The following is a 14,971-nucleotide window of genomic DNA, read 5'->3' as shown; positions in this document are numbered from 1 at the left end:
TTTTTGTTTTTTTTTGAGACACAGTCTCGCTCTGTCGCCCGGGCTGGAGTGCAGTGGCCGAATCTCAGCTCACTGCAAGCTCTGCCTCCCGCGTTTACGCCATTCTCCTGCCTCAGCCTCCGGAGTAGCTGTGACTACATGCGCCCGCGAGCTCGGCTGGCTTGCTTTTTTTATTTTTTAGGAGAGACGGGGTTTCACCGTGTTAGCCAGGATGGTCTCCATCTCCTGACCTCGTGATCCGCCCATCTCGGCCTCCCAAAGTGCTGGGATTACAGGCTTGAGCCACTGTGCCCGGCCCTATAAAAAATTTTTTAATTAGCCAGGTGTGGTAGTGTGTGCCAGTAGTCCCAGCTACTCAGGAGGCTGAGGTGGGAGGATGGCCTGAGCACAGAGGTTTGAGGTTACAGTGAGCTAGGACTGCTCCACTACACTACAGCCTGAGCAACAGGTCAAGACCCTGTGCCTAAGAAAAAGAAAATATAATCATGCTATGTAGAATTATGGAGGTAAATACCAAAAGAAAAAGCATAAAGAATGAAAAGTGGTTATCTTTGGGTAGAAGGAGGAAGAGGTCTTGTTTTAACTATCTGACTTATTTTTGGGGTTTTACAAATGCTTATTAAGTAAAATCAAATCTTTAACTTAAAAGCTATGTTGTAAAGGTTTTTTGTTTTTTTTTTTTTTGAGACAAAGTCTCACCCTGCTGCTCAAGCTGAGTGCTGTGGCATGATCATGGCTCACTGCAGCCTCAACTTCCCGGACTCAAGCAATTCTCCAAGCAATTCTCCCGTCTCAGTCTCCTGAGCAGCTGGGACTACAAGCGGGCACCACCACTCCTGGCTAATTTTTGACCATTTGTAGAGATGGGGTCTCACTATGTTGCCCAGGCTGCTCTCAAACTCCTGGGCTCACGTGACCCTCCCGCCTCAGCCTCCCAAAGTGCTGGGATTATAGGTGTGGGCCACTGCACCCGGGCTACTAAAGGTATTCTTCCGAGACTTTTTAGGAGGCAGGGACTGCACTGGCTGAGGCATCTTATAAAACATGAGTTCAAAGAAACCTGATTAGAGTCATCTTAGGTTCCAAGAATCTCTGAACTATGTTCAGAATCACTCATTTGTCTGAAATTTTCATTGCTGATTTTTTGGCTAATTCTGAAGGTCTTTGGTAAATGTTGAAAACAGAGCAATTCCTTCAATAGTGCCTTGTTTTTCAAAACGTCCGTTCTCCCTTTGTGGCCAGGAATTATCTCTGCCCCCACCAACTGGTAGGAATACCTTTCCAAAGATCATAAATGTCTTGTTTGGTCACTGATAAACATCTACAACCATTTTCTTTAAATCAGTGTTGGAAAAATCTTCTCAGTGCTCTCTGTCAGTGCTTATAAAGCTCATTCTTAAACTCTTTTTTTTATTTCTTTTTAAGACAGGGTCTCACTCTGTCGCCCAGGCTGCAGCACAGTGGTGCGATCTCGGCTCACTGTAACCTCCACCTCCTGGGTTCAAGCGATTCTCCTGCCTCAGCCTTCCAAATAGTTGGGACTACAGGTGCTTGCTAGGCTAATTTTTGTACTTTTTGGTAGAGACTGGGTTTCACTGTGCTGGCCATGCTGGTCTTGAACTCCTGGTCTCAAGTAATCCGCCTGCCTTGGCCTCCCAAAGTGCTGGGATTACAGGCATGAGCCACTGTGCCAGGCCAGATGTATAACTTTTTTTTTTTTTTTTTTGAGACGGGGTCTTGCTATTTTGCCCAAGCTGTTCTCAAATCCCTAGGTTCAAATGCTCCTCCCTCAGCTGCAATCTCCTGAGCAGCTGAGATTACAGGCATGCCCCACCACGCCCAGCTACCTTTACATATAACTTAGAAAAATAAAAGCTAAAGAAGGCCAGGTGCAGTGGCCCACACCTGTAATCTCAACACATTGGGAGGCTGAGACAGGAGGATTACTTGAGCCTAAGAGTTTAAGAACAGCCCTGGCAACATAGTGATACCCCATCTCTATAAGAAAAATTAAGAAATTAGTTGGGCATGGTGCCACGTGCTTGTAGTTCCAGCTACTTGGGAGGCTGAGGTGGGAGGATCACTTGAGACTAGGAAGTCAAGGCTGCAGTAAGCCATGGTCGCACCACTGCACTCCAGCCTGGGCAACAGACCAAAATCCTGTCTCAAAAAAAAAAAAAAAGCTAAAGAAAATGATGTATGGTTTGAACATCCATTTCACCTCCAGGTAACCTTGTTTTCAACCCTTTTACTGTGAGCAACAGCTATCCTTATATGCAGTATTTAGCAAGTGTAAGGCATTAGTCTAGGCATTTTACATATATTAACTCAACCTTCATAAACAACCTATCAGGTAGACAGTATCAGTATCCCCACCATTTGACTGATGAGCAAACTAAGATTCAATTTCAATTGGTCACAAAGGTAGTAATGACAGAGCCAGGAGTGAGTCCAGGAAGTTCTGACTCTAGAGTCCTCATTTTTAATAATGCCACCAAATTGCTTCTAATGAACTGCATAAAATGGAATCCTTTAACAAAACAAGTTTTAAAACTCCAGAAAACAAACCAGTTTCTTTCTTCCTACTGTCCCCTCCTCACTAAATTTACAGTTCATTACTATTCATTTTCAAATTTTACTTTTAAATACAAACTCTTGTTATAACACCTGCAAACTGAAAGGTGTAAAATAAGTTCTCCCAATAAAACTACAATAATTCCCCCACTTAAGGTCTTATAAGAATAGGTATTTAGATTGAATATATAATATAGTCATTTAGATTTAAGGATTTTCAACTCACTATGAAACCTGAATTTCATTTCTTTAAATATTTAAATTTAAAATTATACAAATTAATAATTTTCCCTTGTTTTTAGAAGAAAATACACATTCAAAACTAAAAACCATATTGATGCCCTAAGTATAGGAATGATCCTGTACTGAGATCACATCTACTTAAATAATACACAACTTTTGAAACAATGTAACACTGAAAATTATTACAATACAATGTTAACTGGAAAAAGAAAATTGAAGTTGTGCTATACGAACAACTTTTTAAAAAAAATCAGCATGTGGGGGCACATATCGTCAGGACCTCCTGAGGCTGTGTCATGGGCAAAAAAATTTAGTTATTGAAAAAAACCATAAGCATGTGGAAAGACAAAAATTACAGTAACAGTTGTGTTAAGGTAGGATAATGATTTATGTCCCTTTGCAATTTTGCAGTAACATTTTCAAAAAGTTTAAAGACACTGTAAAAAGTTTAAACATAAAAAAAAATCAAGATGTTAGGTGACTTCAAAACTGTTCTAAAACTACTTTGTGATGACAGCTTCACAACTCTGTAAATTTTTTTTTTTTTGGGATGGAGTCTCCCTCTTTCACCCAGGCTGGAATGCAGTGGCACGATCTCAGCTCAGCTCACTGCAAGCTCCGCCTCCAGGGTTCATGCCATTCTCCTGCCTCAGCCTCCTGAGTAGCTGGGACTACAGGCGCACACCACCACGCCCGACTAATTTTTTTATTTTTAGTAGAGACGGGGTTTCACCGTGTTAGCCAGGAACAACTCTGTAAATGTACTAAAATATCACAAAATTGTACATTTAAAACGTGTGAATTTTATGGTCTGTAAATTATACCCCAATAATGCTGCTTTAAAAAAAACAACTCTTTCTACAATACTCACATGAGAAAACTGAGGCTGGGATGGGATAGGAAGTGACCCAGAAGTGAAGACTGGTGTGCTCTGAGATATTGGTGTTGAGGCTTGTGGTGATACAGTGGGCTCAGGTGGGAGAGGGCGGTTTTCTAATTCTACTGGTTCATCACTTTGAAGTTTCTTCTGAAAAGGCTCTCCTCCTTCTTCAGATAACATTGACATGTCCATTGGCTTATCTGGTTTAAAACAGGAAAAACAAATTGAGAAATATCACTCATCAATATTACTCATGTTCCAACACCACTAAGAACAATTACATTACAGACATTTTCACTCTAAAAAAATAGTGATGCAATTTTTCAGAAAAGCTGATGGAATAATAGTAGATTGGGTCCTAGCAATCTAGCAATACTTCCTTTGGTTGGAAGAGCTGCCCAAGCTTTTATTTTTAGGTATAGATCAAAACTGGATGCATCTGGGGCTACCCACCCATTCATAAGAAATATTAAATTAACTTGGCTCCTTTCCTGATTTTATAGCTCAGTTTTTCACTTCCCTGTAGAAAAGCTCAAGAAAAGCCCAAACTACTATTACCTAATTTAACCATCATATATTCTACCATATTCTACCACAGGCCTTGAAAGACAGTGAACTTATCAACACTTTAAGTAAACAAATAGCATCTATAATTAATATTTATGAACTCATTATATTCGCATTAACAATTGCTAAATGCAGAGAGATGGATGCCTGTACAAATACAGATGAAGAAAAAAAATCTATCAATGCCAATCAGGACTGATCTATCAAAGAACTAGGAAAGAGAAGACACTAATCCTGACACAAATTAGGAGGGAACACACACACAAAACACAAAACACTGCTTTCCCATAGTATACTACCCACCTAGGACCTTGGTTGGAGTCAGTCTGGCTAGCTAAGTATTTGATTCATCATTTTTATCCCCTATCTTACAACTTGACCCTAAACAGGTCTCCTCTAGACCACTCACAAACTACTTGACAACATTTACCTTTTCCCCATAATTCACATTCACGCTACCAGTTACCCAAACTGCAACCTCAATACCCAGCCTTGCTGCTTAGCTTAGTCTCAACCTTACCAGTCTACACCTAATCTGGGATCCGGTGCTACTGGCCTTTAATATACTACCATAGCTGTGCTAAGTACTTTTGTTGCACATTTTGAACTTTCTTGCCATGACAAAGCACATTAAAAACCTGATGTTATAGGCACTACATATAAAAAAGGCTTTAGGCTAATAATCTAAGAGAAAAGCAAAAAAACAAATAAATACAAAAGCACACATAGTTTCACAAACACTGATGCACATATTAAGCAAATGCATTAAATCTAAAATATAACTGACAAGTGAAAATACACTGTTACATAAAAAAAGAAAACTGAGTCATATACACAACATGATGCCAATTATGTAAAAGTACTTTATGTATTGAAAACTGATATATATCCAAATATACTAGTTGTAACTATATCTGGAGTGTAGTATCACAGGTGATTTTTATTTTCATTAATTTCCTATATACTTAACAAACTTTCTACAATAAATATTGACTGTTTACAATCAGGGAGAAAGCATTTTTTTTTTTTTTTGAAGACAGGGTCTCACTCTGTTGTCCAGGCTGGGGTGCAGTGGTGCAACCCTGGCTCACTGCAACCTCTGCCTCCTGGGTTCAAGTGATTCTCCTGCCCCAGCCTCCTGAGTAGCTGGGATTACAGGCACCCACCACCACGCTAGCTAATTTTTTATATTTTTAGTAGAGATGGAGCTTCACCATGGTGGCCAGGCTGGTCTCGAACTCCTGACCTCAGGTGATCTGCCCGCCTTGGCCTCCCAAAGTGATGGGATTACAGGCGTGAGCCACCACGCCCAGCCTGAGAAAGCATATTTAATATAATTATTTTTATTTTTTTTCAATGTTCACAGTACAGATAAAAGAAACTGTTCTAAGAATTAACCAGTCTTAACTTGTATTACCAAGGTTTTTGTAGAATTCACCTAATCATGTTATGCTTAGATTGATATTAGTCACTAATCATGTTATGCCTAGACTGCTATTAGTCCATTTGGATACCTACAACTGATTTTAAGAGAAATAGAGACAAATTTTATAGCAGAAGAAAGCCTAAGATCAAATTCTATCACTGATAAATTACATTTGAAAAACTGTTAAATGTCTACGTTTTATATTACTCAAGAGCAGAGAAAGGATACAATAGGAGGCATATATATGACAGATAAGGGCACAGGCTCTGGAGGAAGCTGCCTGAGTTCAAATTCTGCCTCTACATCTCATTAGTTGCAAAATCTCTCTATGCCTCCATTTCCTCATCTGTAAAATGGGGATAAAAATAACATCTCCTTCTTAGGATGTTTGTGAGGATTCAATGAGAAAAACCACAGAAATGCCTCTAGAATAATGCCTTGCCTATACTAAGTGCTCAATAAATAAAACCATTACTTGTATACGAAAGAGTAAAAAGATGAAAATCATAGAATTTATTAGAAAAGCTTTGTAGAAATCATAGGAATTCAGAAACATCTTGAATGACTGGATAGGAGACTAGATCAGAGCAAAAGAAGCTTAAATAATGAGATGAATTAGAGACGTGAAAAGGAAAGCTTTCTTATGAATAAGGTAATATAAAATCTCTAAGTCTTCAAAGGAGTAAATGAATGAAGTTAAAATTTTTACCACCTACTTTCAACCACTCTTATGCTAAAACTATTTTAATAATAGCAAAAATAACCTATAAGGACCACAAGAAACAAGCTGGTTCCTTCTCACCAGAAATGTGTTCATATGCTGCTAGAAACAACTAGGCCGTTAGCAGTAAGTCCAGTTCTTCCCCATACTAATTCATTTAAGTTCAACTTTAAAAACAAAAATTTTGGCCGGGCGCAGTGGCTCACGCCTGTAATCCCAGCTCTTTGGGAGGCCGAGGTGGATGGATCACGAGGTCAGGAGATCAAGACCATCCTGGCTAACATGGTGAAACCCCATCTCTACTAAAAAATACAAAAAATAAGCCGGGCATGGCGGCGGGCACCTGTAGTCCCAGCTACTCGGGAGGCTGAGGCAGGAGAATGGCGTGAACCCAGAAGGCGGAGCTTGCAGTGAGCTGAGATCACGCCACTGCACTCCAGCCTGGGTGACAGAGCGAGACTCCATCTCAAAAAAAAATTTCCTTCAGAGCCTTTTTAAAAATTGAGCCAACAATACAGAAATCTCAATAGAATTAGTGCTAGAAAAGCAAAGAATGGGGGATGGGGTTAGATTAAAAAAAAAAAGAAGGAAGGAAAAGCAAAGAACTGAGGACAGCACTTTACAGTAGGTCTTATTCCTGAAGGTTAGACAAACATGAATCCTACAGAATTGTGTAGGTCACAAGCATTCTAAAGTACAAAGAAGCAGTACATTTTGCAAGGCAGAAGAAGTGTTGCTCCTCTTCTAATCTGAGATCAACAGAGAGATCAAGAGAGCTCACCTTGTCTCCCTTCTTGCTCTGTGGGACTGCTAGGAACGATAAAAGGAGTAGATCGGAAAGCATCAGGAGAAGGAGCAACAAGATCTGAGGAACTCCTTTATACAAAGAGAGAATCACAGGTTATTTTACCATAGCCACAGTTTTGCATTTCTGTATTTGTTTTTACTTTTTAACAGGAAAAAATATCTAAGGCATTCAGATAAATACTTATCAGCACTTCTCCCAAATAGCAACCTGAGGCTGGTGGAAGAACCAAAACTACTTCAATAACTATTTCCCATACCAGACTTTTCTATTATAAAATAAGAACTTTTTTTACAAGAGTAAGGGCAAAGTGAATGATCAGACACAAGGACATCATGATTGAAAAGCAAGATGAGCAGTGCTAGGAAATAAATTCATTTGCAGATTTGAGACATAAAAAAAAATTATTCCATTTTTTTGCCTAATAGACCATGCACATTTTCAATTAGAAAACAAAGCTAAAACTAAACAAAAAAAACCAATAAGCGAACCCCTTTGCCCTAACACAGAGATAAAGAAATCCAACTACTGTTAACAACTATTTGCCACCCTCTGCTATTGAACAAGAAGAATTGCAAGTAAAACAGAGGAGCAGAATGCTTGTTTTGGACGTGTAACATTTTCTAAATAACTGCGCCTTTTCTTTTTTAGTGAAACCTTTGGGCTACTATTATAAAATTTTCAAAAGGGAAAACAGATTTATCTACCTTCAACAGTTCTTCATCCCCAAAGCTCTAATGCATAGGTTCTACCATTTGGTTTCAAAAAGAATTCTAGACTCGCAGGCAAGTTTAGCCTCTTTCAGTCTTAGCCTAAGACGCTCAAAAAAAAAAAAAAAAAAAGACTCTCAGGCACATACTGCCTTGGTATAAGCTATTTTAGGCTTACTTACGTGGAAAGACTCTCCTGAACAAGGGACCTCTGACCAGACAGCTGCAGGAGATGCAGAGTGGTGGCAGGTGTGGAAGCCAAAGAACACCCACCTTCCTCCCTTGAAGGAGTAGAGCAACCATCAGAAGATACTGAAAAAAAGAAATTCCAGTTGCACTTACTTCTCAGATTGACACTACTGAGTTGCCAAAAACCATTCAGTACTGCAAAGAGTAATATCCATATTTCCAACATATTTCCATATTTCCAAAAGGGCAGAAATTCCAAAAGGGCAGAAATTGTTTTTTATTTATAGTACAACGAATGGAATACCACAATAGCACAAATCTTGAGTGAACATTAACCACCCCTACAATGGGCTTCTTGAATAAAGAATAGATGAAGAGTTCCTTAGTCCCTTCTGTCAGCATCTAAGCTTGGAGATTATAAGCCAGAATCCTAGATGGGGACGGTGGCGCACACCTGTAATCCCAGCACTTTGGGAGGCTGAGGCAGGCGGATCACCTGAGGTCAGGACTTAAAGACTAGCCGGACCAACGTGGTGAAACCCCATCTCCACTAAAAATACAAACATTAGCTGGGTATGGTGGCGGGCATGTGTAATCCTAGCTACTTGGGAAGCTAAGGCAGGAGAATCACTTGAACCTGGTAGGTGGAGGTTGCAGTGAGCTGAGATCACGCCACTGCACTCCAGCCTGGAAGACAGAGCGAGACTCCGTCTCAAATAAATAAATAAATAAATAAAATAAAAGCCAGAATCCTTATACTTCTGCTTAGCTGCTCTTCTTTCTTGTGATGCTTCTATTAAAAAACAGCAAATAAGCCTTTTATTCCAATGTCTACCTTAGGTGAAGTCAAGCTTATGCCATGATACAGATGGGAGAAGTCAAAACAATGCACATGATACCTGATGTTATAAATGCAGCAGTTTTCATGATTTGGGTCTGCTCAAAGGTGACAGAAAAGACTAACGCATTAGTAAAAGGATTTATGAGCAGCCATTACTGACTTATACTATCAAGAGTCTCCTGTTGGTCCCTTCCCCTTAGCAACAGATGGAGTATCAACTATATTAATCCCAGTGTAAAAGAAGTTCTTAAATAAAACCTTACAACTTTAGTAAGAGGCCAACAAAGGTTCCTCAGTGACCCGCTGAATGTCTTGCACAGCAACCTGTATCACAGCATAGCAAAGGAATATACCCTTCTTCCCTTCCCTCCTTACAACCAACATAATATGTTTTGCTGGTAATTAATTCAAGCTTTCTAGCTCTCTGAGGCTGTGGAATGAGATTGGTGGAGGTTAAAGAGGTGTGAAACAAATTATATTCTTTTAAGTTTTATGTCCTTTCTGCTAGATTTTAAATTCCTATCTATGTCAAATAAACTAATAAACAGATTTAGTAAACTGTTACCCAGATGAATATGAAAAACCTAAGCTTAATATCATATTTAAGATCCGGCCGGGCGCGGTGGCTCAAGCCTGTAATCCTAGCACTTTGGGGAGGCCGAGACGGGCGGATCACGAGGTCAGGAGATCGAGACCATCCTGGCAGACATGGTGAAACCCCATCTTTACTAAAAAATACAAAAAACTAGCCGGGCGAGGTGGCAGGCGCCTGTAGTCCCAGCTACTTGGGAGGCTGAGGCAGGAGAATGGCGTAAACCCGAGAGGCGGAGCTTGTAGTGAGCTGAGATCCGGCCACTGCATTCCAGCCTGGGCCACAGAGCGAGACTCCGTCTCAAAAAAAAAAAAAAAAGATCTGAAGACATAATAGCCATGTAACAGAAAATGGCGGCCAGGTGCAGTGGGTCACACCTGTAATCCCAGCACTTTGGGAGTCCAAGGTGGGCGGATCACGAAGTCAGGAGATCGAGAACATCCTGGCTAACACAGTGAAACCCCATCTCTACTAAAAATACAAACAATTAGCCGGGCATGATGGCGGGCGCCGGTAGTCCCAGCTACTACAGAGGCTGAGGCAGGAGAATGGCGTGATCCCGGGAGGCGGAGCTTGCAGTGAGCCAAGCTCGCACCACTGCACTCCAGCCTGGGCAACAGAGAAAGACTCCGTCTCAAAAAAAAAAAAAAAAAACTAAAACAAAATGGCTAGTATCCATAATACTAAATTTACTGTATTAGCTATTCTTCACTATCTCATTTCCAAAAGAGAGAAAATATGTCAAAATATTAAATGGAAATTATTCCCAAAAAGCCCTTCTCACTAATTAACTAGAAACATATTTTCCTTCCATATCACAAACAGGTCTGCAAACCTATAAAATGCTTTGTAACTTAACCAGTAGCCTCAGAACTAAAATATAAGTTTAGATCTTTGGAGAAGAGCTGTAACAGCAAATCACTCTTGGTACCTGTTTTATTGCTCTGGTCAAACAAGTCTTCCTGAGTTGACAAAACCTCAGGCTCTGGTGACTTCTGAATCTGCAGTCCACATTCCGTAAGTTCTTGTGCAGACAACTGTTCTTTTGCTTCCATAGCAGCAAGACACACTTTGGGGCTAAAAGGCATGTCCTCTGACCTAGGAAATTCATATCACCAGGAGAAAAAGTTCCTAAGTTCACACACTTTTACTAAAAGCTTTTCCTGTTTTGTGTTTTAATAATTTCAAAATTCCAGTGGCTCTAATTTACATAATTATCTATTAAAAAGGAAATAAACTGCTCTTTATAGTGATAAAAGTCCTCAGCCCATTTTAAAACCTGTCTGACTCACACAGCCAATGCCTGCATTCAACTCTGCTCAATACTGTGCTTCATGCTTTCTAAGATTTCTGATGAGTGACTTGGGGGATTTTTGTTACATATAATGTTATCTAGACCTGTATGACGAATTCTGATCCAGACCCTAATAATGTCAGTAAGGAGAACAGTCCAAACTATGACATTCCATGAAAGTATTTGATGAGAATTATCCTCTGTACTAGTGCCACACATATCTTCTGCTGACCTTTTCCATTTGATGTACCCAAACCCCAAACCAATTCTCCTTCAGACCAATACTAACACATGTAAGACATTCATCCCTGGCCCCTTTCCAGAGACATATGAGGTTCACCTGTTCTACCACTCCCCAGGGTAAACAGAATAGCATAACTAGATGGAAGGCAGCATCTAAAAGAAAAGCCTAAAAAGTCACTGCTATGCTGAGTGTTTTACATTAGAAAGACAATTTCTCTTGATATTCAACTTTGCTTAGGACACTCCCTCCCCACTCTTTCTATTGAAGGAAATAACAAAACAATACTGAATGTTTATCCCCTTCCCCAAACTGGAAGCATCCCAGTTTTCTTCTGCCATATTCAAATTTCACGGGCTGGCCAGAGGCAATGAAGCTTTGGTTATAAAAATCACTAGAGACGAAGCAGAGGCACATTTCCCAATTCTACCAAGAGCCTAAAGAACCTGAGAATCCCTACATCTGTTGATACCATAAAATACCAGATGCAAGATATCTGAGAACCCAAAGCAATCTGGGTGCTCCTCAAGTATAGAAACAGTAGACTTTCAAATATAATATTCACGTTACTCTTCATAACACCAGAGAGGCTAAGTAGACCTCCCATACACAGGCAGTGTCTCTGTAGACAAAGATCCCAAAGGAGGAGTGGCAACCAAAGATTACAGAGTCATGCTTATAGTTAGAGAAGCCTTAAAACATCATTGTAGGCTAGGCAGAGTGGCTCATGCCTATAATCCCAGCACTCCGGGAAGCTGAGGCAGCACGATTACTTGAGCCCAGGAGTTCGAGATCAGCTTAAGCAACATAGCGAGACTCCATTTCTACAACAAAAACATTTTTTTAATCAACAAAAAAAGTCTTTGTAGAATGCCTAAAGATAAGATTAGTAGTCAAGTGTGGCCCAAGTACTTGGAAGGCTGGGGCAGAGAATTACATGAGCCCAGGGCAACATGTTTGTTTGTCTCAAACAAACAGACAAAAAATGATTCTTGAGACTTCATAAATAATCAGTGTTTCTAATAGACCACAAGTATGACCAGTACAAGCGGAAAATAATTTAAAAATCAACAATTTCTACAAATGTTTTCATCTGGTAAAATGAAATTAGTATAACCCTACAGCAAAACCCATAAATCCTTTTTAGAAAGAACACGGCTTACCATGCAGGTGGTGGATTTTGCTCTTTTACAACATGTACATCCTTACTGGGCTGTGCTGTCACAGGGATGTCCTTGCTGGACCGTTCTGCTATGGGGATATCTTCATTGGACTGTTCTTCGTGCTTAATCGCTGAGAGTTTTATAAAATGACAGGAAGGGGATAATTAATTTTTCAAAATACTAGATACAGTCCCAGATGTTTTTTAAAAAGCAAAGATTTTAACAGAAGTCCAATTTACAAATACACACAGGCATCATTCTATAAAGTAACCAATAACTTAAAGAAAACCTCAGCCCACAAACCAACAATTGACAAGTATTTACCAGAAAACTCTTCAACCTTACTAAATGACTTAGATTATATTAATTTGGATAGCTACAAAACTTATCAAGGAAAAAATAACTACCTTTAGTATGGGAGAAAACACAACAACTCCAAATGCCAGAAAACATGTTTCATACCAGCATTAGCATCCACATCAGATAGCCTGGTATAACCAGAGTTGGTGGTTACTGACTGTAGATGCTCTTTGTTCACTTCACGTGGCACAGTATTTTCCTCAACATCCTGGCTCTGGGAGAGTTCCAGAACCCCAAAGCCCAACTGTGATGAGGCAGTATCTAGGAACAAAACACCAAGAAATTAGGTATCATCCCACAACATTAACATTATGCAATGTACAAGCTGCTTTCCTCAGCAAAGAAGGGTCCTGTTAAGTCCTTCACCTCAAAGCCCTGTGCACCCCCCAAATTTTTCAAAAATAAAAAATAAATATGGTCGAGCATGGTGGCTCACACCTGTAATCCCAGCATTTGGGAGGCCGAGGTGGGCAAATCACTTAAGGTCAGAGGGTCAAGACCAGCCTGGCCAACAAGGTAAAACCCCATCTCTACTAAAAATACAAAAATTAGCCAGGTGCGGTGGCGCACACCTGTAATCCTGGCTACTTGGGAGACTGAAGCACAAGAATGGCTTGAACCCAGGAGGCGGAGGTTGCAGTGAGCCAAGATCATGCCACTAAACTCTAACCTGGGCAACTGAGCAAGACTCCGTCTCAAAATAATAAATAAAAAATGAAAAAATAAATACGTGTATTAAAGATGAAGGTGGAAAATGTGTAATAAAGTAAAAATACTTCATACTATAAAACCTTATAAGCACTTAATACGGTAGACTATGTCTGTTTTCTAAAGGTACATCATAAACTACACCCACAGTCACAGCAATTCGGATTGTACTTCCACCCCACAAAGTACACATTCCAAAATATTTGAAAATAAATGAATACAAAAGGAAGAAAACTCAATATGCAGAAAGGAGCTAACCAATGAACTTCAATTTCCTGAACACCAAATCAGGTGGAACATTTTACATTACTAGCAAATTTCTTAATGACTCTCAATTTAATTATGAGAAATCTGTAACCTAATAAAGAGGAGAAATTTAGACATCTGAACGATCATGTTAAAGGAAGTTAGAACAGTCTGTTATTCTGCAAAAGACACAAGGCTACCTTCAGCACCAAGGGAATGTGTAGTATTGCCCGAAGTATCTTCTTCCTTCTCTTTCTCCTTCTGTTCCAACTCTTCTCCCTTCTCTTCCTCCAAAGCAGGAGCAGATTCCACTGACATTCCCAGAACACTACACAGCAGAAGGATATAATCATGTGTTCCCAGATAGTTTGGAACACTTTAATCAAAGCACTCTGACCCCCGACACATACCAACCACCTCTTAGCCAAACCTGAAAAAGTAAAATACCTCATCTTTATAGTGCTTCTTTCTACAAAAAGCACCTAAAAGATTAACAATTCAACATCCTCTACAGAATTAAGTGAAGAAAAAATAAGGCGTCAACATACTTGAATTTTATATTTTTGAGTAGAGGTGGAAAAATCTTGCCTTCAGAAGAATTACTGACAAGTGACAAGAAAAGATATGCATCGGATGAGCAGAGAAAGGGCTCAGAAAACATTTTAAAAGTTCACAGAAATATTTTAGTAAAAAAATCTTAGAATACATATATAGAACCAGAGAGTCCAAACAAAATTCAGGTAAGGAGCTTATATATGTATATAAATACAAACACACACTTTTTATTTTTTACTTTTTTTTTTAAGAGACAGAGTCTGGCCGGGCCCGGTGGCTCACACCTGTAATCCCAGCACTTTGGGAGGCCGAGACGGGCGGATCACGAGGTCAGGAGATCGAGACCATCCTGGCTAACATGGCGAAACCCTGTCTCTACTTAAAATACAAAAAACTAGCCGGGTGAGGTGGCGGGCGCCTGTAGTCCCAGCTACTCGGGAGGCTGAGGCAGGAGAATGGCATAAACCCGGGAGGCGGAGCTTGCAGTGAGCTGAGATCCGGCCACTGCACTCCAGCCTGGGTGGCAGAGCAAGACTCCATCTCAAAACAAAAAAAAAAAAAAGAGACAGAGTCTGGGCCAGGCGCAGTGACTCACACCTGTAATCCCAGCACTTTGGGAGACAAAGGCAGGCAGATCACAAGGTCAAGAGATCGAGACCATCCTGGTCAAAATGGTGAAACCCCGTCTCTACTAAAAATACAAAAATTAGCTGGGTGTGGTGGCACGCACCTGTAGTCCCATCTACTCAGGAGGCTGAGGCAGGAAAATTGCTTGAACCCAGGAGGTGGGGGTTGCAGTGAGCCGAGATCGCGCCACTGCACTCCAGCCTGGCGACAGAGCGAGACTCCATCTCAA

At 40.2% G+C, this 14,971-nt stretch overlaps 1 protein-coding gene across 4 annotated transcripts in view; it reads right to left on the bottom strand.

Annotated features, from left to right (window-relative positions):
- Positions 1-14,971, bottom strand: part of TP53BP1 (tumor protein p53 binding protein 1) — a 110,507-nt gene that overhangs the window by 59,047 nt on the left and 36,489 nt on the right. For all 4 annotated transcript variants that reach the window (XR_001882274.1, XR_001882270.1, XR_001882287.1 and 1 more), the window contains 7 exons: positions 13,761-13,888; positions 12,709-12,867; positions 12,247-12,376; positions 10,480-10,646; positions 8,109-8,238; positions 7,193-7,287; positions 3,689-3,897 (listed from right to left, as the gene is read on the bottom strand). Coding sequence is in view for 1 of the 4 variants with exons in the window: in XM_017856260.1 (XP_017711749.1) it covers positions 3,689-3,897; positions 7,193-7,287; positions 8,109-8,238; positions 10,480-10,646; positions 12,247-12,376; positions 12,709-12,867; positions 13,761-13,888 (1,018 nt within the window). In the remaining 3 variants the exon portion in view is untranslated. The remainder of the gene's footprint in view (positions 1-3,688; positions 3,898-7,192; positions 7,288-8,108; positions 8,239-10,479; positions 10,647-12,246; positions 12,377-12,708; positions 12,868-13,760; positions 13,889-14,971) is intronic.

Source organism: Rhinopithecus bieti, unplaced genomic scaffold (assembly GCF_001698545.2).
Source record: "Rhinopithecus bieti isolate Rb0 unplaced genomic scaffold, ASM169854v2 scaffold_495, whole genome shotgun sequence".
NCBI lineage: Eukaryota > Metazoa > Chordata > Mammalia > Primates > Cercopithecidae > Rhinopithecus > Rhinopithecus bieti.
This window is presented reverse-complemented; position numbering and strand designations above follow the sequence as displayed.